General features: G+C 38.0%; 1 protein-coding gene across 3 annotated transcripts in view; it reads left to right on the top strand.

Moving 5' to 3' along the window:
* Positions 1–26,358, top strand: part of UBE2H (ubiquitin conjugating enzyme E2 H) — a 101,562-nt gene that overhangs the window by 1,188 nt on the left and 74,016 nt on the right. Inside the window, exon 1 of one of the 3 annotated variants that reach the window (XM_073809934.1) lies at positions 22,454–22,954. The exons of the other annotated variants lie outside the window; for them this stretch is intronic. Coding sequence (XP_073666035.1) covers positions 22,929–22,954 — 26 coding nt within the window. The 5' untranslated portion in view covers positions 22,454–22,928. Of the gene's footprint in view, positions 1–22,453; positions 22,955–26,358 lie in introns of those variants that run through there. 3 annotated transcript variants of the gene reach the window in all.

Raw genomic sequence — 26,358 nt, 5'->3', positions numbered from 1 at the left:
TGGCTATGACAGCTGAGGGGGAAGGAGAGAAAGAGGATCTCCTTGACCAAATAGCCCCTGTACTAGCCACTTAAGCAAACTCTCCATATGAGAATAAGGTTCTTGGGGAATAATTGCCCTGATCTTGCCAAGTGACACCCTCTATTTTTCTACTCCTCCCCCGCCCCCCCTCCCCAACTTTATGTACTTTGAAGGTAGCAGTGGGAAAGCTATAACTGATAAGAGTCCTTCAGGCAGTGGTTTTGGTTGGAGTCCAGGCTGATTATTTCATGACTAGCTTGAGAAATTCGCGAAGGTTCCTGTGACAAATCGAGACATTTTTGGAGGGGTAATTTAGAGAGTGGGGGGAGAGAGGAAATGAGCCCAGTGTTCTGAACAACTAATCCCTGGGGAGAGGGGGACCCGGGGGTGGGGAGTGATAGTGTGTGAAACGCAGTTAAAAAGTCCTGTCTCCTGCTTCTGTCTCTCCCTCACCCCCATCCCCCCACCATTTCCCCCTGTTGCAGGGTTTTGTTTATATAACTCAAGTTGTTTGGCTAGATTCTTCAGGTGAATTCCTTCTTTATTCCTTTTATTGTTGCTGTTTTTGATTGGATGTTTTACCTGTTTGTAGAAATCAGTGATTATTGTTAGATACTCAGTTATGGAATTCGCTGAAGTTTTTAAAAAGTAGATTTTGCATTTGGTTTGGAAGTGGGGGATGGGAGGGAAGTTGCCTGGGCAAGTGATTTTTTTTTTCCCCCACCATAATCTTTTCAGGAATAAGGTGTTTTTCTCCTCACTCAGCAAAACTTGATTAGAAATTAGGAACAGTAGATGAACTTCTAAGTTTTAGGGTTTGAAGTTGAGAATTTTGGGGAGGTGGGAGTGGGGATTAGAGAGAAGAGCAAGTAATAAAGTATATATTATGTACCAAATATATGTCTAGGCACAAGTGAAATTGACTCTTTATGAGCTGTTTGTGGCTGTGATTGAGTTTTGTCAATGTGTGAATGATACCAGTAACATTGGCTTTTCATAAGGTGGCAGGATAACTTGTAACTATGGCTGTGTGTACAGTTTACACAAAGCAATATCGGGTTTTATTTTTGTTTAGAAACTAGGAAATGACATGGTGGCAGAATCTGAGTTATTTTTATCTTGAATTGAGACTTGCTGTCACACCTAATGCAAATTTCTACCTAATGTTTAATTGGGATGGGGCTGGGAGAGAGAATTCCAGCTGTCTTTGATCAATGTCAGGTTCTCAAATTGTAGACCTATATATTTTTTAGAAGACTGAGGATAAAGGGTGAGGCCTAACTTGACCTGATGCCTTTTCCATACAGTGCCTTTTGTTCATTTAGTAGTTGAGGCATCTAGAATGATTACCGTATTTAGGAGTGGGGTGGGGGGGGTGGAGAGGGAGAGGAAAACAGACAAAGAACAGCAGGGTGTCTCTCTTTTTTTTCTTTCCCTAAGTGGCTTATTTCATAGCTTATTTTTAGTAGAAGATGAAGAAAGGCATAGATGCATTGGCCTTCTGTGCTTTCCCCACCTTCCTCCTTTCTGACAAAAGAAAGCAGAGGCGCTTTAAAACCATAGATGTCTGAGGTAGGAGGGCAACAGTCTCGGGATTTAAAAGCCAGGGGTTATCTTTGTTTCGTGTTTGTTATTTTCTTGTCTAAGTTCAATTTTTTGTATTTCCTTTTGTGTGTGCATGTGTGTTGTGGGCGTGAGAGATTTTCTGGCCTCCTTTCTCTGTTGAATTCACATTAGTAGGCCCAAATGGAGACAACAATTTTTGAGCAAGGTACACTTACCACAGAATTTAAGCAACACACTACTAAAATGAATACAATGGTGTGAAAGGGCTGAGGGTTGAAAATGAAGGAAGGTGTAGAGGAAGTAGAAAAGGTCTGAAGGAATGTACTTGCTTTTTGCCCCTCAGTGCCCCTTGATTTCTTTGGTGTGGAGGCTGATAGCTGGTTTCCTTGCAGTCTCCTGTTTCAGCCCATTTTTGGATGTCTCCTGAGTGTAATTATGCCACCACGATTTACAGCCTGGCAGGGAACCTGTATAGTAGGAAGGTAGTGGTGTGGGGGGTAGGGAGAAAAGAGGATGTGTAACTAATTGGTCACCGCCTTCCACCACCTCGTTAGGTTCTTTTGGTCTCTGGTTGTTGTTTGGAGTCGGTGATATTTCTTTTGTGACGGGTTGGTAGGAGGAGAGCTGACTTCCAAGTTATGGAGGGAGTGAGTGTTTTGCACCGATGCACTTAATAATCTGCTGGGCGAATATGTTCTGAAACTCTGACTCATTCATTGTTTCTCTTCTGATCCTTTGCTGAGGGTTGTGCAAACCTCAAACTGAGGTACATGACTTGGGCCCTGTAGGAATGTGTCCCAATCAAGAAACTTGCAGTGAGCCCAAATCCTGTGGAATGGTGGTTGAATAGTGTTGCCAATTGTTTGCAGAGTGAGGTAGATTGGTGATAACTGTGCTGTTCCCACCCTGGCAAGCTTTGGGGTTTCCATCTAGAACCCGGCTGATTATTTAGATTGTCTGAGAACTGGGACTCTGGTGACCTTAAAGCGTGATTTGCCCTAAAGGAATATCGGTTTAAGTTCTCCTGGGTGGAGGAACAAACAGCTCAGATTACACGGGTTTCCTTGTTGGTGGGGGTTACTCGTCTCACCCTGTTGCACAGCCTGGTGATCCTTTTATCTGTGAACCAGTGGCCCCTGCTGAAGGCTGGAGCTGCTTGTTTTGGAAAAGCGTATGCAGGCAAAAGGCCGCAGGCACAGCTCCTCACAGCTCATTGGCTGCTCTGTTACTACCCGGAAAAGGAGGAGGGGCGGAGCTACCAAACAGCTGATGGAGTGTGTGACCAGAGTGTGTTTATATACAAAAGAAGCAGGGGCTGGGGAGGCCTTGTGAGTGGTGTTACAGGATCAAGTGTGTTTTCAAGGGGTAAAAAGAGGAGAGGAAAACCTGACCTGTTAGAGTACAAGAAATGTTCAAGGTTAAATCAGAAAAGTGGATCTGATAGTAATGGGGACTTGGCATACACTGTATTTGTTATTGGTGTGAGATATTGGAACTTATTTTTATAATACCAAGAGTTTTCAAAGAGTCCCTTTTTTAGAGGGAGTGTGGTAACTTAAACCTGGATGGCTACCAATTTAAATTTATTTAACTGACTCCTGCAGGAATTCAAAAGTATGGTAGAAATGTAAGCTTCCCCTACAAAAGCTTTAAGAGTAATAATGGTCAGGAAAGGGCAGTGTCTTATACTAAATTCATTAACAGCGTTAGTGAATCTTACAGAATGCTGGTTGTCTGCCTTAGGGTTTCAGAAGCTTTCAGTAGTAAGTTCATCCCCTCAGACGTTTCCGTGCCCTCTTTGTGCCAGGCTTGGGGCTAGATGCTGGGGGTTTAGTAGTGAAAAATTTGGTGTGTGCTTATGTAACTAGTTAAACAATTTTTGAAAAAATCAGAGTACAGACTGTGTTTATAGCAGGTGAACACTGTATGTATCACCTTGCCTTTTGAATAACTTGTATTTACTTTCAGAATTGACTTCAAGAAATAGAAAGTTTAAAGTGACTTATGTTGATGGGATGTATGGGGATCTATATTTCTGTTCTTTAAAAGATTGATGTTAAAAACTGAAACAAAAACAAACATTAAAAAGTGTAGCCATTTGTCTTTGACTTCAGCTTTGGTATTTTGCTGTTAATCAGTAGTTTAGTAACTATCCCTAAATTAGTAGTCTTTGTTGCTCTTTAATTTGTGCTCAAAGTGTAGACTGTTCTGTTATCTTTTAACTAGCTCCAGTGTCAATTGGGAACCTGTGGTTTGCCTTTTATTTCCTGTGGTCTCTGTTTTACTGAGATGATGAGATGGAAGGTAGAACAGTTTTATGGTCTTCAAGCTAAAAGTTAAAGCTTTGTCAACTCCCAGTGTTCTGAATTTGTCTTCTCTGCCTAGATTTTGGTGACAAATATAACATACTGGTACTTATTTTGGTTAAGCAGGAACCTACATGAGTAAGCGTTCACAGGTTCAGAACATCTGATTCCTGCAGTACAGTTCTAGTAAACTACACACAAGCCTAAAAATTCAGCTTTTAGGGGAAAACAATCTTTGCAGATGTGACCCATAAAAATCCCTTACCCTGTGTGTGTGTGTGTGTGTGTGTGTTTTAGAAGAACCTGGATTTGTTGATTTTCTAGTATTGTGCAGTTTCCCCAGCACCTTGACCTGCATGTTATATCTATATATTAAATGTGTGTATAATTATATATATAATTTGGTATCTTATCTCAGTCTTACCAGATTTGATGTTTTCAAGAATCATGGGAGTTTTAGGCATGCAATTCAGACCTGCAAAAGTGCTTACGGTGTAATAGCTTTTTAACTGTAGACCTACAGTGTACATTTTAGTAAAGTACTTTAATGAAAAACTTAATTGGATTATACAAGTAGTAAGATAATTGAGGAAAATATAAGTTACAAATATAGGTTCCCCCCAGGATGTATTATTGTCAACCTGTTGATCATACTGTATGTGCCCTGTTTTTGCTTAATATTTTTGCAACTATTTTTCCCATTTAAAAATATCAGATTTAATAAATAGCTCATGTAATATGCCATTCCATGCCTGTGCCATTGATTTAATTCTTTGCCATTTTTCTGTGATAAATAAGATTGAAATTAACATCTTGTGCATAAGGCTTTTCTTGCCATTTTGGATTATTTCTATTTCCCAGAAATGGGATTCTAGATCAAAGAAGGTAAGCTTTTGAATTAAAATATTTAATTAAAAATCTTGGGGCCCCACACTCAGTGGGCTCTCACTTTGTTGTGTTTTAGTTGGTCATTTCAACACTGAAGCAGTCAGCCTGGCGTGGTGATGAAAGATGAGTTCTGATATCTATTTATTTTCACGTTTTTTTGTGATAATAGTGATTTTTGAATTAGGGATACTTTTGTACTTCTCAGAGTGCCTACTGTGAGTTGGTAGGTTAGACATAATACATTCATAAGCAGATAGATCTGACTGGCAAGAGCTGTAGAATTAGTTTTGGTGACTTGATTTTTTTTTTTTTTTTTTGCTTTTGTCTTTTATTGAAGTATAATTTGGTAAGTTTTGACATAAGTAGCACCCATGAAGCCTATCACCACAATCAAGATAGTGAACATATTCATTTTCCCGAAGTTTCTCTTGCCCCTAGGTAGTCTTTCCCTACACCCGCCCCCATCAGATCAGTGATCTGATTTTTGTCACTGTAGATTATTTTGCATTTTCTAGAATTTTATATAAATGGAATCATACAGTATATACTCTTTTTGTGTGAATTCTTTCCTTTGTGTGAATTTTTTAGATCCACCCACGTTGTTACCATGTAGTTCTTTCCTTTTTTACTGCTGAGTAGTATTTCATTGTATGGCTGTACCACGATTTGTTTATACATTCACTTCTGTGGACATTTGGGTTATTTTCTGTTTGGGGCTATTACAAATAAAGCTGCTGTGGATATATGCTTTCTTTTCTTTGGGGTAAATATATAGGAGTGGAATAGCTGGATCATGTGATAGGTGTAGGTTTAACTTTTTAACAGGTAGCTTGAATTTAACTTTTACTGATGATGGTCTCTATTTCAAACACAATTATGTTGTGACATTGAATTCCTGTTTCAATTGTGTGTTTTAAAGGAATCCCATTAAATAGCATGATCCTAAGCACTGATTTCTAACCTAACTGTCAAAGCTAGTTTTGTGGATGCTCTTCCATTTCCCCCATTCAAAATTACTGAATTAAATTTTCATTGTGAAATATTTTTGTTTTGTGGCCCTTTGAAGTGGTACTTCAAGAATTATGGTCACAAATAACTTTTATTTTTGCATTTGCTAGTAAGACTATACTTTCTTGGAAAGGTAAGCACACTTTTTGTTGATGGTACCCTTTTCTTGCTTTTTGTAGAGTATTGATAAGAATTTTTTAACATTAGTTTTACTTAGCACCTCCAGTTACATTTACAGCAGTTTAAAAATATTTACATAGGACTCTGTTAAGGTCTGAATAGTATCTTCAATTTTCATATGGACTAAACTCGGGTAAAAGGAACCCACAGCAACTCAGTGGCAGAACTGGAAACAGATTCTAAGAGGGCATCCCTTAATATGTATTCCTGGAATCTTTTTTAAAGTTAATATTTAACAAAATGGTGGGGCTTTTTGTTTTGCTTTTTTACTTTTTGGCATCCTATGTAAATTATTTTATAAGTTAATTATTAGACATCGCCATAATGAAAAATTAGACATTGCTTTGTAAAACTTGTTACTGTCACATTCTTATAAATTACAAACATTTGAATTTAGATATAGGAGTTTACATGCATGTTGCTTAAAAAGTTAGGAGTTTACATGCATGTTGCTTAAAAAGTTAACATCTTATTACTGACAACTGGAATTTTTAGCTTGGTTAACAAGAAGAAAGACAACCTGTTTAATGTTGGAGTCAGTGACAGTTTATTCGGTGGGTAGACTTTGGTTCAGTCCTCAAACACGAGGATGGTGCTCTGAGCATATATATATTAGAGTGTATTATTTCCAGATTGCCGAAGTGTAATTCAAGTGCAATGTAGAAATCTTTGAAAACACAGAGAAGTCACTGTGTACTTTTGAGAGGCTGTTGTTACTTTAGTGATTCTCAGGTGGGGTATGAGAGGAATTGTTATACTTTTATGGGAGTGCTAAGGTTATTAAGGTTTCTTCTTGTACCTCATCAGATGCTTGGGAAAGGTGGCTGGTTGTTTGCAGACTGGTGCTTGTGGGGGCACCTGCCCAAGCCTGGCAGAACCCAAATCCTCAAGAGCCTGTGGAAAGCCCCACAGGGCAGTTCTGTGCACATGAGGGATGAAGGATCCTTTCCGCCTTCCGGTGCATTTTAGGTGTCTAGGGCATTGGGTACGTGGTTTGAATAGGTGCTACTGATCTTGACCTGGCCCTGCAGTGAAGTGAGGGAGGAGTAGGAAACCCATGTGAAGTGGAGAGGCTTGACTGGACTTTGTCATTATCAGGACAGGCATGGCTGGTGGGTCTGTCTTTGGGTTCACAAAAGGTACCTGGGCTGTAGCACTTGGAGGGACCATATTTAGGGATCAGGGAATGGAATCTTTATGTCTTTATGTTCAGATTCGTGGAGGCATTATGTATCAAAGTAAGAGATATTCCCTACATGTGAAATTGTTATTAATGTTGTAAATTATGCATTTTCTTTTTAGTCTTAGGCAAAGTATTTCTTTTTTCATGTATTATGTTTTTATCATGCACACTTTTCAAGGTTTCTTGGATTATGAAATCTTAGTTGATGTAATATAAATAGAAAATTAGATACAGTGTGTGCCTGGTTCTTGTTACTTCATAAGCAATTGGGTTACTACTCAGCTTAGTGAATATAGATTTAGTTGTTTTGTTCAAATGGTCCAGTATAACTTTGGTTATCTGAATAGTGCTTTTTAATCAGTTGACTTTCTACTGTGTAGACAGTTGATTAATTCAAAAATTCGGGTAAACATTTCCATTGTAGTGTTTATCTGTAGAACGTTGAGTCGGTTAGACTTGTGTTCATAAGAGATCACCAGGCGTGATATAGTTAGATATATTGTTTTATGGTCTTATAGACTACTGAATGTTTAGTACCCTTTGGCTAATCTATTTATCTAAATCTGTAAATAAATTAGTAAGTCTCCTTGGCAACAAAGCTTGAAACTAGATCACACTTTTTGTTTCACTCCAAAGGAAAGAAACTGGATTGGCTTTTTTTCATTAACAAATGGTCACCTTAAGAGTCTCACAGCTGGGAATTGGTACTTGGTCAGTTCACTAATCCACACTAAGGCTCCTACAATGAAATCATCCCATGATGATTTCTTGGGCATTTTGGATCTTTATTACAAATTATATTTACATTGAAATGGATGAACACAGGAGGGAAATGCATTTTAAATGCTTGTGGCGTTTTCTGACAAGAGGAGTTTTAACTGTTTAACTTAATTTGGTCGCTGATCTCAATGTTGCTTTAGAGTATATTTAAGTAAGTATATTAAAATATAGAACATAATGTATATTTGATCACAGAATTACTGATCTTGGCAACACAATTTTGACATTATTAGCATCTGTTGATTTTGCCAACTAATTCATTCAATTCACCAGAGCTGCCATCTTGATGATAATAAGAAAAAAAAAAAACCAAAAAACCCTGCATTTTGCCTTTCTATTCATTTGTATCCTTAGAGACTAAAAAAAAACAAGGTACTTTTAAATCAGGTTTGTTTTATGAGTGGAAGAAGGAGAGGAAGTACACCTTTGAGTGTGTTCTTTTTTTTTAACAACTTTATTGGAGTATAATTGCTTTACAGTGCTATATAACAAAGTGAATCAGCTATACGTATACGTATATCCCCATATCCCCTCCCTCTTGTGTCTTCCTCCCACCCTCCCTATCCCACCCCTCCAGGTGGTCTCAAAGCACCCACTGATCTCCCTGTGCTATGCAGCTGCTTCCCACTAGCTATCTGTTTTACATTTGGTAGTGTGTGTGTTCTTTAGTCTCATTATCTGGATTGCTGCTCTTGAATGCTGGCTTTGATTATCAAATGACATATATTTGAGTATACCTATATTGAGTCATTCACCTTTTTGTGAATACTTAACTTGCTTTTCTCTTTCTACAGGCTCTTGGGTTAGAATAGTTATTAGGTACCAGATTCTATCTGTCTTTGAGTAATTAATGTGGCTTTTCCTTTGAGACTTAGCTAAGAGTTTTGTAACATGTTAACAGTTATATATCAGGAAGACTATATTGGTGGCTCATAAAGACTAATTTCTTTTCATATACTTCAGTCTGTATGTCTTTTTTCTATTAGTGTGCCTAGCTTATACTTTGACTAATTTCTAGAAATCAAACAAGAGAGTTAAAATTACTGGCAGGAAAGTACACAAATAAACCTTTGGAGAGAAAGTGTTTCCTTAATTAAAAGTAGTAGTGAGGTCCGGTTCTTTTTCCTAGAAGTTTGAAAATCAGACTATACTTGGCCTATTTCACTTTGTGCAATTTGGCAATTATATATCAAACTTGAACTTACTTATGCTAAAAATGTATAGTAGCTTACAACTTTGGTATCCATTCTCTGAATGTAAAAATAGGCTATGCCTTAGATTTGTCTTAACTCTCTGTTCAGTGAAGTGAGACATGATGGCCCTTGGCACCTGAATCTTGCATTCTTACACTTTAAAGGCCCTTGTCTCTCATTGCCTCCGAAGAATTATGTTTTTCTAAGCTGAATTTATACAGTCTAGCCAGTGTTTCTGAGATTCAGGAGCTGCTAACTGACTGTATTTAAGTCTTCAAGGTGGGAAATCTAGAGGTCTCTCTCACTCAGCATTCTCCTGTGCTCTTCAGGCAAGGTAGATAGGAGCAGTCCCCTGCCCCATGGGAGCTTATTCCTGGGATTAAGTTTTAGCCCCTTTGCCTCTTTTTCTTTTCTTTTGGCCGCGCTGCATGGCATGCAGGACCTTATTTGCCCAAACAGGAATCAAGCCCGTGCCCTCTGCAGTGGAAACGTGGAGTCCCAACCACTGGACCGCCAGGGAGTCCCCTCCTTTGCATCTTGTAATTCAGAGAATGACTAACGAAATACCACATCTGCTTGTGCTTACTCTCCATTTTGCGGGGTGATCCGGTATATATGCTCAAGCCTTTGAACTAGATTATCTTAATTGACAGAGATACATGTCTTATCTTTCTATTTGCTTAGTGAAAAATAGAGTTAGAAATCCTATTTTTTATAGAATCAAAAGTTAGTGTATGATTTATGCTTTTAAATCAGGGCTTATTACTCATTTGAAAGAATTGGGTAAAGTGTAATGGCTTTAGTCTGTCAGTTCTGGCTGGTTTATTTCTTAAATGTCATTCCTATAGTGTTTTGCCAGCTCTGTTGAAGTTCTGATGACATTTTATTATTTGAAGTTAAATTTTAGTAGGTATTATTACACTTTCATAGATTTTTAGCATGTTTTTCTACTTGGAGAAAACCTGGAATGCAGATAATAGTATTATAAAGCAATGGTTGCTTTCTGAATATAAGGGCTCCTTGAGTTGAAATTAATAATTGTATTCTTTTTAGGCAATATCGTTTGTGGCCTCAAGTAACAGTTTGAGAAATACTAATGCTTGGCTGTACTGCTTCAGATTAGGAGAGTAAACTCTGGTAACTTTGTTTTCATTATTGATAGAAAAAATAGAAGCCAAAGTTGAAATAAGGAGTCTGCTTTTCATCTGTGACTTATAAAATCAGTTTTACTTCTTAGTAATCACATTTGTTATGTGAAAAATAGAATAAAAGCAGTATATAGCCTAATGCCTTAGTTAATTCTATTTATGAATGTGTCATAAAGAAAAAATAAAAATGACTTTAATAGGTTTTAATATAAATGTTATGTTATCTCTTTACAACAGTAGATTAGATGGCATTGCATTTGGTATTCTTGAGATGTCTGAATTATATATGCCCTGTCAATAATTTTTAAATAAAGTAAGCCTTGTAAAAGTGCCTGATTTATGAAAGCTTTTATCAGGATAGAATGGCAGCATGCTGTTCTTTCAAAATTTTATGTATTTAATTACCTAAATTATATTTTGGTTTTTAAAAGGTAAAGTTAGGGAATGTGAGTATAATTGAGTAAAAGAATATGCCCAGAACCAGTGAAGGATCCTATCGGAGTTTGAAACAGTTTGGTACTTAAGCATCTAAATATTTTTTACCTTTGTCCTTTTTTCCCCCCTAGATCATATTTTAAATTTTGACATAGAGATATTTCTGTTATAATGCCACAAATGCATTACTAAAATATCTTGCATTCTGCAAAGTCATGAAGTGGAAATAATAGTGCTTATAGATACCTTATATCTTCTAATACTCTCCAGATATTTAAAATATATCTTTTGAAGAAAATTTAGTTGCCTACATTTTTATTGATATTTAAACTGAGTGTCTCTAGTGGATCAGTTTTGCTTTGTGTTATGGTAATTTTAATTATTAGTCTCAAGACAGCCAAACATGTACTTTAGATGCTTAGTTTCTTAAAAGTTGGGATGATTTTTATAACAGAAAGCTTGGGATATAAGCTGCCCTGCCTTTTTTCTACTGTTTTTGCCTTAATATTTTGATAACTTTTTACTTTTTTTAGGTAAACTTTTAATTTTAGATTTACAGAGACATTGCAAAGACGATAGAGTTCTTGTACCCCACCCAGTTCTGGTCACCCCTGTTATTTATATTACTGAGACGTGTTTCAAAACTAAGAAACCAACATTGGTATGTTACTATAAACTAAACTCCAGGCTTTGTTCAGGTTTCACCAGTTTTTCCATGAATGTGTTTTTTTTCTGTTCCAGGCTTCCATGTAGGATAACACATTAGTTAGTGGTCATGTCTCCTTAGCTTTCTCTAGTCTGTGTCAGTGTCTCACTCTTTCCTTGTTTTGCATGACATTGACAGTTTTGGAGTACTGGTCGGGTATTTTTTGGAGTGTTCAGTTTCAGTTTATCTGATTTTTTTCCCCTCATGATTAGACCTCATAATAGTGAGGTATTAAAATTTAGCCAAGGGACTTCCCTGGTAGTGCAGTGGTTACGAATCTGCCTGCAGGACACACAGGTTCGAGCCCTGGTCCGGGAAGATCCCACATGCCACGGAGCAACTAAGCCCGTGCGCCACAACTACTGAGCCTGTGCTCTAGAGCCTGTGAGCCACAACTACTGAGCCTGCGTGCCACAGCTGCTGAAGCCTGTGCACCTAGAGCCTGTGCTCCTCAACAAGAGAAGCCACCGCAGTGAGAAGCCCGCGCACCGCAACGAACAGTAGCCCCTGCTTGCTGCAACTAGAGAAAAGCCTGCGCGCAGCAACGAAGACCCAACACAGCCAAAAAAAAATTTAGCCAAACTCATTGTGGGTTTTGGAAAGAGTACTGCAGAGGTGAAGCGCTCTTCTTATCACAAGTCGGGTGTGTGTGTGGGGGTTACCTGTGTCCTCATGACGTTACTGGTGATGTTAACTTTGATCCACTTGGTTTAGGTGGCACTTGCCAAGTTTCTCCACTGTAAAGTTACTATTTTTCCCTTCTGTATTCTATTCTTTGGAAGCTAGTCACTAAGTGTACCTGACACTCAAGGGGGCCAGAGGAGTTAGGCTTCACCTCCTGGAGGGAGTAATTGTTTTTGACTTTTTTTTTTTTTGCTGTACGCGGGCCTCTCACTGTTGTGGCCTCTCCCGTTGTGGAGCACAGGCTCCGGACGCACAGGCTCTGCGGCATGTGGGATCTTCCCGGACCGGGGCACGAACCCGTGTCCCCTGCATCGGCAGGCGGACTCTCAACCACTGCGCCACCAGGGAAGCCCTGTTTTTGACTTTTGATCATAACGTAATAGTGCATTAATCTTAGTTATTAGTGGATTTTGTACAGAACTTACACTTGATTTTGAATGAAGTGTAAATTGGTACTGCCTTTTTTGAAATAAAATGGGATGTAAAAATATGAGGATGTGGTCTAGGAGCACACAGATTTGATGGGTTTGTTTATTTAGCAGTTTGCATGCAAATTTAACTTTCAGCATTTGGCTGATTTTAGATCTATAATAACATGTGAAAATGAAGATAAACTTAAGATGAGTTGCAAAAATATTAGTTAAAAGCCTTATAACTCAAGGAATTCTATCATCTTGAAGAGTTTTAGATCAGAAAGAATTTGGGAATGGGGTAGTGATAAAATGCCATTACATTCTGTATACCTTCTTAACTAGTTATATAGTTAACTTAGAAGAATATGTTATTAGCTGTGAATTCTAGCAAAGGGTCATTATTTTGGCCCATAGACACGTTTTATTCTATCTTAAAGGAGCATATTTTTCACCATTTTGCTATCTGGTTGTTTTTTCTTTGTTTTTTGCAGTTCTATTTGTAGTTTCAGTGAAAACCTTGACATAATTGTAGTTGGCGATATTAACCAGAAATTCAATTATTATGGGAAGATTAACTGTGTAGAACTTCACTTTTTCTTCAGAATTTTCTAAGCAATTGAAGCTTACTCCTTTAAATGAGAAAACTTGTTTACTTTGACAGTTTTTGGTGTGTTTTTATTTTGGCTGATTTTTTCCTCCTTTCTCCCTGGGATAACACTAACTGATTTTCATATGATGAAAGTCTTAAAGTATATATAAAACATTGTTTTCTTGAGCAGAGTATATTTATAGTTGAGGTTATTGGGTAAGTGACCTCTGAAGAAGTATTAGAGGTTAAAATTTGGCCAAACCCATTTGGTTTCTAGGCTAAAAACTTAAGCCAAATTATTTATGTCTCAGGGGAGTCCTTGAAAATAGTGAGGAAATTGTGGTAGCAAGGTAGCAAGAATTAGTATCTTGCTAGTAGTAATATATTCTTTAAGACTGTAGAGAATAGTTCAGAATTTATGAATAGTTCAGTATTTATCAACTCATGGGGACACTTGGGTTTTTGTGTGGTATGTGAGTCAAGTGTTTGTAACCAGCTGTTTACTGGTTTAGTGACCCTGGTGGTGCATTTTTAGACCTTTGACCTTAAATAATGCGAGCACCTGGATGTCATGTCAGTGCTAAGAGTCAATAGTGTGGCACTTAGTGCCATCTTACTGGCGTTATGACTCTGGGCAGATGTTCAGCTGGTTCTTTTGTATCCCTGTTTCCTTTGCTCACTTTCTTAAGTTTGAGTGCCCTGGATGGCTTTTTTTAAATTAAGACTGTTTCTTTAGAGCAGTTTTAGGTTCACAGCAAAATTGAAGGAAAGGTACAAAGATTTCCTATATCCCCTTGCCCCACTCATGAACAGCCTCCCCCATTATCAGTATCCCCCACCAGAGTAGGGTGTTTGTTACAGATGATGAACCTACACTGACACATCATTATCACCCAGAGTCCACAGTTCACATTAGGGTGCACTCTTAGTGTTGTACATCTGTGGGTTTGGACATATGTGTAATGACATGTATCCATCATGGTATCATACAGAGTATTTTCACTGCCCTAAAAATTCTCTGTGCTCTACCTATTCATTCCTCCTTACCCCACCCCCTGGCAAGTACTGATCTTTTTACTGTCTCCATAGTTTTACCTTTTCAGAATCATACAGTTTGTGACCTTTTCAGATTGGCTTCTTTCACTTAGTAATTTGCATTTAAATTTCCTTCCTGTCTTTTTTTTTGGCTCATTTCTTTTTAGAGGTGAATAATACTCCATTGTCTGGATGTACCACAGTTTGTCCATTCACCTTGGTGAGCCATTTTTTTGTGAACAGAGCTAATAACTCTTTTAGTGGTTTCTCATTTTTCCAGATTAGCCTTTGTACTTAAAAAAAAAAATCTCTTAGTAGCAAGTAGCTGAATTTTATACTGCTGCCCCATTCTATCGTCAATTCTACCTTTCTTATCCCATTATACTTGTTCTGTAATGTGCTACTTCTCATTCTAATATATTTCACATTTATTCTGGTACAATCCTTGCTTTGAGATATTACGACTCACTTTATGTAAATAAGAAACCTGAGTTACAGAGATTGGTTGAAAGTGCTGAGATCACAGAGTTAAGTCCTCCTTGTGATGGGTCTGGAGCCTATGAGAGTTTCTCATGCTTTTGTCCCTTCTAGCACATATTTATCTTTGCATATGAAGTAGGTGTTCAGGAAACACCTGTTAAATGAATTTTGATAAATAATATACCACAGGTTTCCACCAAGTCCTTGGATCAGTTTTAGACTGAACTTTGTTTCTGTATAGAAACAATATGGAAACCTCACAGGAGAGAGGCAGATCTTCCTTATATGATAAGAACTTCAGTTCTTTTATGTGCAGATGCCATTTGCCATTTCATATACACTGTTCATTTTTCCACATGTGACGTGTATTTGTGTTCTGAAATTGTCCTAAATGCTAGTACTTTAGTTTATCAAATGCCATTTTCAGCGGAGTTCTTTTTAAAGATTCCTTGATTGCTGGTTTTATTTAAGATCAAAGGAAATTATTAAGATTGGGGATTGGGGAAAGAAACAGCTGAAACTTTTGTTACTTCACTTGTAAAATAGAATACCTTAAACTCATCAAATCATTTAGCTTACTAGTACTCTATTTTGTACTTTGTAAAGTGTCTCAAGTCCCCCCTTACAAATTAGTGGTTCTGAAGGTGACTTTTACTAGCTTAATATTTGATACTATGAACTTCTTGGTTTGTATAGGATTTTATTGAGGACCTTACTTTATTTTGTGTTTATTTTTACCTTTCACCCATACTCTGTGAAGAAAGGAGATTTAAGAAATGCTTTAACAGCTCACACCTGCTATAAAAATTATATGCCGTCTATTTTTAGTTACTCAGAATAATGGGGGAAATGTAATAGCCAGATAATTAAAAATAATTTTTTTTAATCGAAGTATTAGTTGATTTACAATGTTGTGTTAGTTTCTGGTATACAGCAAAGTGATTCAGTTACGTATATATACACACACACACATATATATGAGTGTGTGTGTATATATGTATATTCTTTTCCAGATTCTTTTCCATTATGGTTTGTTACAGGATATTGAATACAGTTCCCTGTGCTATACAGTTGCTATACAGGACCTTGTTGTTTATGCATTTTATATATAATAGCTAATCCCCAACTCCTAATTTATCCCTCCCCCACCCCCTTTCCCCTTTGGTAACCTTGTTTTCTATGTCTGTGAGTCTGTTTCTGTTTTGTAAATAAATTCATTTGTGTCACATTTTAGATCCCACATATAAGTGATATCATGTATTTGTCTTTCTGACTTACTTCACTTAGTATAATCTCTAGGTCCATCCATGTTGTTGCAGATGGCATTATTTCATTCTTTTTAATGGCTGAGTAGTATTCTATTGTATATATGTACCACATCCTCTTTATCCATTCATCTGTCATTGGACATTTAGGTTGCTTCCATGTCTTTGTAACAGTGAGATATTTAAAATCTCATTTTACAGATGCAAAACTTGAGGTTTAGTGATATATTTAAACTGTATAGACACATGAGTATATTTTTTTTCTTTCTGTGTGCGTGCACAGGCTCTTAGGAAAGAACAAATTTTTGCTCCTTAGGTTTTTGGTAAGTTCTTCAGTCATTTGAACCCTCTAACAAAGGTTGGAGGTTCCAAAGTTGCCTGCAGACCACTGGGGATCCCCAGGATACTTTCAGGGAGACGGTAAGGTCAAAACTTGTTTCATAGTTACATTAATTAATTTTTTTGCCTTTTTTGTTTATTCTGTAGTGACATTTGTACTGATGGTGCAAAGGCCAAAACCAACAATGGATAAAACTATCAAAGCTTTGGGAGTTCTCTGGCGGTCCAATGGTTAAGACTCCACACTTCCACTGCAGGGGGCAAGGAACTAAGATCCTGCATGCCTCGTGGCCAGAAAAAAAAAAACCACACACACACACAAAACTCTCAAAGCCTTAGCGCATCAAAACCTTATTAATAGTCATTCTTCATCACAATACATGTAGAGTTTTTTAAAAAGACAGTTTCAGTTGAACATGCTCTTGATAAGGAGTAATGACAATAACTTTTGACCCTCAAGTACGTCTCTTTACTCTTCTGTGTGTTGAAATGGGGAGCACCTTTCCTGCATACTGAAAGTATGGTGGTGGTTTCCAGAAAAAGCACTTAGGGCAACCAGCTGTTTGTTCGTTTTTAATTGAATGCCATTTGAACTTGAAAGTATGATTGACTGACAAACTATGATTATTCAGAGTTGGATGTTTGTCAGACATTTTCTCAGAAGGGAACAAAGTGAGCCCATCACTTTAAGGAAAACTGATAGTGTGTGTTGCTGATGATAATATACAAACTTTAAAGTGAAAATCAGAATTTGGGAAAACTTGTATCTGCCACCACATGCTTGACAGTTGTCTAATACTTAGACATTTCTGATGAGATCAGTGGTGATATTAACATAATTTTTTGATATTGTGTGATGAAATGTGCCAGTGTTTGGAAGATCTGTATAAGTCAGTGAACCAGTATTTTCTGAACAGCTAATGCATGATAGAAAAATCATGCTTGGATAAAAGATCTGTTTAAAATACAAGGTGGACTAGTGGATTTTAATGTAACAATATGAAAATTTCATTGGTACTATTTCAGATGCCACATTGCAGTTAGCTTTTAGGAATCTACCACTTGTCAAGTTTTGGTGTAATATCAGTGAAGAACGTCCAGAATTTTCTGAAAAGTCTGTTGAAGTATTCTTCTCTTTCCTAACTACATTCAAAACATATTGTACCAGATTGAATGCAGAAGCAAATTTGAGAATCCAGCTCACTTCTATTAAGCCAGACATCAAAGAGATTTGTGAAATTGTTTTTTCTTTTGGAAATTATTTTTTTCATAAAGATGATATGTTAACGTGTAAGATTTATTAGTACTTTGTAAAAATATTTATTTCTTTATTTACTTATTTGGCTCCGCCGATTCGTAGTTGTGGCAGGAAGGATCTTCGCTGCGGCGCACAGGATCTTTTTTTTTTTTTTTTTTTTTTTTGGTACGTGGGCCTCTCACTGTTGTGGCCTCTCCTGTTGCGGAGCGCAGGCTCCGGACGCACAGGCTCAGCGGCCATGGCTCACGGGCCCAGCCGCTCCGCGGCATGTGGGATCTTCCCGGACCGGGGCACGAACCCGCGTCCCCTGCATTGGCAGGCAGACTCTCAACCACTGCACCACCAGGGAAGCCCGCACAGGATCTTTTAGTCACGGCATGCGGGATCTAGTTCCCTGACCAGGGGTCAAACCTGGGCCCCCTGCATTGGGAGCGCAGATTCTTAACCGCTGGACCACCAGGGAAGTCCCTTATTAGTACTTTTAAGTGAATTAATGTTTTAAATTTTTTACGTGGTAAATATCAATAGATATTTTCACATAAAGAAGCTCTTTGGGGTCATCAATTTTATAAGTGAAAAGGGTGCTAAGACCAAAAAGTTCGAGAACTGCTACTCTTAACAAATGTGTGTCAGTTGAGAGGTTGTCATGTTGTTATGAAGTCTAGGATGCACTTTATTTGTATATAGCATAGTGTTGGCAAAATAGTAGGTTCTCTAATAACATATTTGAATCAGATTGAATTGTACAGTAAACCATGTAAATACATATTTAGCCAAGAAGGAAAATTGATGTGTGAAGATGGCAAGTGATTTTATGATAGTAAAGAATGTCAGGTTTACATCATATTTCACAGATTCTAAGACATTTTTTCCCTTAACGTCTTTGAAACTGAGAAGTCTTAGAATTGGTCGTGAGTCGGTTTGATTGTCAGCTGTTTTCTTTCTTGGTGTGTCGTAGATGTGATGAAATAAGGTAGTGCTTGTTGTGTGGAGATGAGGAGGAAACACATTGGATAGCAGTTTACTTCTTGGGCTACAGTATATGCTGCATTAAATGTTTTTGTCAGGCACTGAGTTGACTATGGGCAGTTGACAGTGGGCCCATTGTCAGAATATTCCATTCATAAAGCAGTTATCTTTATTCCAAGCTGGAAGACTAGACTCTAATGCTGGAATTCAGGCTTTTAAGATAAAACGTAGAATATGATATAAATTTGGGGTTTTTTTATATGTAATGTTTTTTGTTTTTCTATTTAATCATATTGTTGATGGACCATAATGGTGAGTATTGAGTTATTCCCATTTCTGTTGTAAAGCAGGCTTTGGAAGGTTTTACTGTGTGGCTCTTAGAAAATGAATGAAGAAGAGTAGCAGAAATAAATTTTTTTAAATTCTTTTGATTAAAAAAATTTTAAATCTATTAATACTTTACTGAAGCTTGAGGAATTCACAAGTTCACTTTTGGCGTCTGTTATTCTGAATCTGAACGCTGTTAATATTTATTCTGCATGGTTTTATCAGGACCTGGGAGGTACAGATGCTCATTTCTTCATCTTTAGAGCTTTTTCTGTTCTCTTGAATAGGTCTAGTAAATGATAAGTTACTGGGTTCTATTATTAACCTTGTGCCTCTGTTTAATTCTATAAAAAAAAGAATAAGACCATAATACGAAGATTAAAAGATACTGTACAAATAAATAACAAAGGCATCCTTAAAAATAAGTTTAAGGCTTCCCTGGTGGTGCAGTGGTTAAGAATCCGCCTGCCAGTGCAGGGGACACGGGTTCGAACCCTGGTCCGGGAAGATCCCACGTGCCATGGAGCAACTAAGCCCATGCACCACAACTACTGAGCCTGCGCTCTAGAGCCCGCAAGCCACAACTACTGAGCCCGCGTGCCACAGCTACTGAAACCTACGTGCCTAGAGCCCATGCTCCTCAACAAAAGAAGCCACCACAATGAGAAGCCCACGCACCACAACGAAGAGCAGCCCTCACTCACTGCAACTAGAGAAGGCCTGCACGTAGCAACGAAGACCCAATGCAGCCAAAAATAAATTAATTAAAAAAAAAAAGTTTAAAAAGAGGGTAGGAGCTTGGAAAAGTAAGGAGTTGAGTCTATTCAAGAAGGCTTCTGGAGGAAGCTGAATTTCATAGAGACAGGAGGTAAGTAAGCAAAAAGGTACCTGTGGGGATGGCAGGTGGTTGGTGGCTTAGACTGATGAAAGGATCAGAGGTTGTAAATTATTTGTCACTGTAAGTATGTATGTACTAGAGTGCAGTGTGTGTGACCATGATTACGTGGGTTGCTGTAAGGTGAACAGGCTGAGTCTTGTTGCTTTTTATCATCTAATGGACACTCTGGAACCAGTAGAGTCTTGTTGCTTTTTATCATCTAATGGACACTCTGGAACCAGTAGGGCCACACCTGTTATTTGCTGGAGGTATGATCTCTCATCTTTAGTCAACCAAAGAAGGACTCTTGGTAAAGAATTTACTCACATAGGTTGTTGAAATCTGGTCATGGATTGGCAGGATTTTAATGGTGTTAGTAGAAGGGAATACATGGATTTTATGGCAAGTTATATAAGAATGATTAAGATAGTATTTTGAGGGGCTTCCCTGATGGTGCAGTGGTTGAGAATCTGCCTGCCAATGCAGGGGACATGGGTTCGAACCCTGGTCTGGGAAGATCCCACATGCCGCAGAGTAACTGGGCCCATGAGCCACAACTACTGAGCCTGCGCGTCTGGAGCCTGTGCTCCGAAACAAGAGGCCGCGATAGTGAGAGGCCCGCGCACCGCGATGAAGAGTGGCCCCTGCTTGCCGCAACTAGAGAAAGCCCTCGCACAGAAACGAAGACCCAACACAGCCAAAAATAAATAAATAAATAAATTTTAAAAAAAAAAAAAGATAGTATTTTGAAATGCATATACTTTTTTTTTTTCTTTTCGTGATACGCAGGCCTCTCACTGTTGTGGCCTCTCCCGTTGTGGAGCACAGGCTCTGGAAGCGTAGGCTCAGCGGCCATGGCTCACGGGCCTAGCCTCTCCGCGGCATGTGGGATCTTCCCAGATCGAGGCACGAACTCGTGTCCCCTGCATCGGCAGGCGGACTCTCAACCACTGCGCCACCAGAGAAGCCCCTAAGCTCAGCTTTTAAATTAGAGTTTAAATTAGCTGTTACAGCTGCACATCTTTTAAAAATTCAGCACTTAGGGCTTCCCTGGTGGCGCAGTGGTTAAGAATCCATCTGCCAATGCAGGGGACGCGAGTTCGAGCCCTGGTCCGGGAAGATCCCACATGCCGCAGAGCAGCTAAGCCCGTGCGCCACAACTACTGAGCCTGTGCTCTAGAGCCCACGAGCCACAACTACTGAAGCCTACATGCCTAGAGCCCAGGCTCTGCAACAAGAGAAGCCACTGCAATGAGAAGCCCGCGCACCTCAGCAAAGAGTAGCCCCCGCTCGCCGCAACTAGAGAAAGCCCGCGTGCAGCAATGAAGACCCAACACAGCCAAAAGTAAAATAAATGAAATAAATAAATTTTTTAAAAAATTTAGCAGTTTACATAGAATTAACTTGAAGTGTACCCCCATATTCATTGAATTGATTTTTTAAAGCAAGGTGACCAAATGGAGCCTAGATTAGCATTCATTGTATATGTATTTTTTTTTTACACAAACTGCAAAGGTAGGATACATTTTAGTAAAATTTCAGCTGGATGTGATTTTGGAATAGATTCTTTGGATTAACTGAAAATTGAGCAGAAGAAACCCTTTTGATTTGAATCTATATTAAAATCTTTTAAAAATAGATTAATCCATTTTTCTGCCCTCAGAAAATGTGGAATGGTAAATACAATTGGACCCTCAAGATTAAAGACCAGAGGCAGTGATATAGTCATCCTAATAGAAAAATGATAGTGGCTGCCACAGAGGCTGTTGAATCAATTAAGTGAGACTGTGTACCTAGAGCTTAACACAGTGTCTGATATGTAAGCATTTCAAATGTTAGCTTTAAAGAAAAATGTGTACGTATTGATTTGGAGCTATAGACACCAGGACATTTGCAAGATTACTTTTTTTTTCTTTTGATTTATTCTAGTTATTTACTCATTTAGAATGTTTTTAAAATGACGAATTATTTTGAGCACCACAACAAATATGAGGAGTAAGATAATGATAGTAAAAGAGGTTTTGTCAGGTCTTAACATATTGCCTTATTTGCTTCAGAGAATTCATTTTTAAAAAGAAGTAAGACCTGAAGTTACATTGAATCCCCCTGTGAAATACTCCCAGATTCTACTTCCTTCCCTCGCTTATGAAATAGAGGTAGCTACTATGTTGAGTTATCTTTCCAATCATTTTAAAAGACTTTCTTATATATGTACATATCCATAAATATGTAGCATTGTCTTGCATGGTTAAATAAATGATAGCATACATTTTAGTTCAGTATTACTTTTGAGATTTGATGTTGATAAAAGTAGATCTACTTCATTTGTAACTCATTTTTTTTTCCATTATACCGTTTATTACTAATCATCATTCTTGTTGGTACTCTTATTGCTGTCGTGATGGTCAGGGGGAGCCATGCATCTCTGGTGGTCTCCATTTGTAACTCATTTTTAATTCGTTTGTAAAAGTTACATGCATATACCATATTTTACTTATCCATTTTGTTAATTTTCATTTAGGTTATTTCCTGATTTTCACCATTATATATAGTGCTGTAAAGAACATTTATGAATGTCTTTTTGAGCGCATATGTGTTTCTCTATGACAGTGTTTTTAGACTTTTTTGTTCATTGGACACAATAAGAAATATACTTTACAGTGAGACACAGCATATATATATATATATATATACACACATACCATATATATATATATATACACACACACACACACACACACACACACACACAGAAATTTTACTTTTATAATAATATTTACTCTGAAAAAAAGTTTAGGCATACACCCTTGAGATATCTCTCTGAAAAAATGCTAATCATGCTCTACTTTTGACAAATAATGGCCCAGTGTATTTAACCTGAAGTAGAATTGCTGGTCTTAATGGTGCACATCTTCAGCTTTGCTAGAGATGAAAACATTACTCTTCGAAGTGGTCGTACCAGGCTTTACGTTTCAGCAGCATGTGAGACTTTCTGTTTACTCATATCCACACCAGCACTTGTCTAGCTTTCTAATGTTTGCCAGTCTAATGAATGTGATATGGTATCCTAATGTTTTCTCAGCCTGTTTCTAATCAAATATTTTGAGTGCCTTTTCTCTGTCAGACCTTCTGCAAAGCAAGACAGATGCTACCAAGACAAGTGAGACATGGCTTCTCTGTTCTAGGAGAGAGAGGTGAACTTTGTCGATCTATGAGTAGCAGAGGGACACAGAGGAAGGGGCAATTTGCAGCCCACTTGGGTATTTTTGTTGCGAGGGATGAAGCTTGACCTTGGTCTTGAAAGGTGAGTAGGCATTTTCAGACAGCACATAACAGTTGAAGGACATTACACGTGGAGAGGAGGGAACTAGGCAAAGGAATAGAGCTGTAAAACCACATCATTCAAAGAACTTAGTGTTAATGACTGTGCGTAGAGTCCCAGCATTGGGAGGCCAAGGGAGAGGCAGAGGAGAATCTGCAGACGTATGGGCAGGCTGAAGGAGTTAAGTACTGCAGGCATCCATAGTCACTGGTGAAAGTTTTAAGCGCAGGGTATTAGCAGGAGATTTTTTTAAGTCTAGAAATGAATTTGTGTATTTTAAAAGTTAATCTAGTTTTTGTTTTAATTTCAGTTTCAAACTCATTAGCTTGTCTCTTTTTTTTTTTAAGATCTTTATTGGAGTATAATTGCTTTACAATGTTGTGTTAGTTTCTGCTGTATAACAAAGTGAATCAGCTATGTGTATACATATATCCCGATAACTCCTCCCTCTTGCGTCTCCCTCCCACCCTCCTTATCCTACCCCTCTAGGTGGTCACAAAGCACGGAGCTGATCTCCCTGTGCTATGTGGCTGCTTCCCACCAGCTATCTATTTTACATTTGGTGGTGTATATATGTCTATGCCACTCTCTCACTTCTTCCCAGCTTACCCTTCCCCCTCCCCGTGTCCTCGAGTCCATTCTCTATGTCTGCGCCTTTATTCCTGTCCTGCCCTTAGGTTCTCCAGAACCACATTTTTTTTTTTTTTTTTTTAGATTCCATATATATGTGTTAGCATATGGTATTTGTTTTTCTCTTTCTGACTTACTTCATTCTGTATGACAGACTCTAGATCCATCCATCTCACTACAGATAACTCAATTTCGTTTCTTTTTATGGCTGAGTAAAGTTCCATTGTAGATATTTGTGCCCCACCTTCTTTATCCATTCATGTGTCAATGGACACTTAGGTTGCTTCCATATCCTGGCTATTGTAAATAGTGCTGCAATGAACATTGTGGTACATGACTCCTTTTGAATTATGGTTTTCTCAGGGTATATGCCCAGTAGTGGGATTGCTGGGTCATATGGTAGTTCTATTTTTAGTTTTTTAAGGAACCTGCATGCTGTTCTCCATAGTGGGTGTATCAATTTACATTCCCACCCACAGTGCAAGAGGGTTTCCTTTTCTCCACACCCTCGCCAGCATTTATTGTTTGTAGATTTTTTTGATGATGGCCATTCTGACCGGTGTGAGGTGATACCTCATTGTAGTTTTGATTTGCATTTCTCTAATGATGAGTGATGTTGAGCATCCTTTCATGTGTTTGTTGGCAATCTGTATGTCTTCTGTGGAGAAATGTCTGTTTAGGTCTTCTACCTGTTTTTGGATTGGGTTTTGTTTTTTTTTTTTTTGATACTGAGCTGCATGAGCTGCTTGTATATTTTGGAGATTAATCCTTTGTCAGTTGCTTCGTTTGCAAATATTTTCTCCCATTCTGAAGGTTGTCTTTTTGTCTTGTTTATGGTTTCCTTTGCTGTGCAAAAGCTTTTAGTTTCATTAGGTCCCATTTGTTTGCTTTTGTTTTTATTTCCATTTCTCTAGGAGGTGGGTCAAAAAGGATCTTGCTGTGATTTATGTCATGGGGTGTTCTGCCTATGTTTTCCTCTAAGAGTTTGAAAGTGTCTGGCCTTACATTTAGGTCTTTAATCCATTTTGAGTTTATTTTTGTGTATGGTGTTAGGGAGTGTTCTAATTTCATTTCTTTTACATGTAGCTTTCCACTTTTCGCAGCATCACTTACTGAAGAGGCTATCTTTTCTTCATTGTATATTCTTGCCTCCTTTCTCAAAGATAAGGTGACCATATGTGTGTGGGTTTATCTCTGGGCTTTCTCTCCTGTTCCATTGATCTATATTTCTGTTTTTGTGCCAGTACCATACTGTCTTGATTACTGTAGCTTTGTAGTATAGTGTGAAGTCAGGGAGCCTGATTCCTCCAGCTCCATTTTTCTTTCTCAGGATTGCTTTGGCTATTTGGGGTCTTTGTGTTTACATACAAATTGTGGAATTTTTTGCTCTAGTTCTGTGAAAAATGCCATTGGTAGTTTGATAGGGATTGCATTGAATCTGTAGATTGCTTTGGGTAGTAGAGTCATTTTCACAGTGTTGATTCTTCCAATCCAAGAACATGGTATATCTCTCCATCTGTTTGTATCATCTTTGATTTCTTTCATCAGTGTCTTATAGTTTTCTGCATACAGGTCTTTTGTCTCCTTAGGTAGGTTTATTCCTAGGTATTTTATTCTTTTTGTTCCAATGGTAAATGGGAGTGTTTCCTTAGTTTCTCTTTGAGATTTTTCATCATTAGTGTATAGGAATGCAAGAGATTTCTGTGCATTAATTTTGTATCCTGCTACTTTACCAAATTCATTGATTAGCTCTAGTAGTTTTCTGGTAGCATCTTTAAGATTCTCTATGTATAGTATTATGTCATCTGCAAACAGTGACAGTTTTACTTGTTTCCGATTTGTATTCCTTTTATTTCTTTTTCTTCTTTGATTGCTGTGGCTAAAACTTCTAAAACTATGTTGAATAAGAGTGGTGAGAGTGGGCAGCCTTGTCTTGTTCCTGATCTTAGTGGAAATGGTTTCAGTTTTTCACCATTGAGAACGATGTTAGCTGTGGGTTTGTCATATGTGGCCTTTATTATGTTGAGGAAAGTTCCCTCTATGCCTACTTTCTGGAGGGTTTTTTAATCATAAATGGGTGTTGAATTTTGTCAAAAGATTTTTCTGCATCTGTTGAGATGATCATATGGTTTTTCTCCTTCAGTTTGTTAATGTGGTGTATTACGTTGATTGATTTGTATATGTTGAAGAATCCTTGCATTCCTGGGATAAACCCCACTTGATCATGGTGTATGATCCTTTTAATGTGCTGTTGGATTCTGTTTGCTAGTATTTTGTTGCGGATTTTTGCATCTGTGTTCATCAGTGATATTGGCCTGTAGTTTTCTTTTTTTGTGGCATCTTGGTCTGGTTTTGATATCAGGGTGATGGTGGCCTCGTAGAATGAGTTTGGGAGTGTTCCTCCCTCTGCTGTATTTTGGAAGAGTTTGAGAAGGATAGGTGTTAGCTCTTCTCTAAATGTTTGATAGAGTTCGCCTGTGAAGCCATCTGGTCTGAGGCTTTTGTTTGTTGGAAGATTTTTAATCACAGTTTCAATTTCAGTGCTTGTGATTGGTCTGTTTATATTTTCTATTTCTTCCTGGTTCAGTCTTGGAAGGTTGTGCTTTTCTAAGAATTTGTCCATTTCTTCCAGGTTGTCCATTTTATTGGCATATAGTTGCTTGTAGTAATCTCATGATCCTTTGTATTTCTGCAGTGTCATTTGTTACTTCTCCTTTTTCATTTCTAATTCTGTTGATTTGAGTCTTCTCCCTTTT

Source organism: Tursiops truncatus, chromosome 9 (assembly GCF_011762595.2).
Source record: "Tursiops truncatus isolate mTurTru1 chromosome 9, mTurTru1.mat.Y, whole genome shotgun sequence".
NCBI classification, from domain to species: Eukaryota; Metazoa; Chordata; class Mammalia; order Artiodactyla; family Delphinidae; genus Tursiops; species Tursiops truncatus.
Note: the sequence above shows the minus strand (reverse complement) of the source record. Positions and strands in the feature narration are given on the sequence as shown.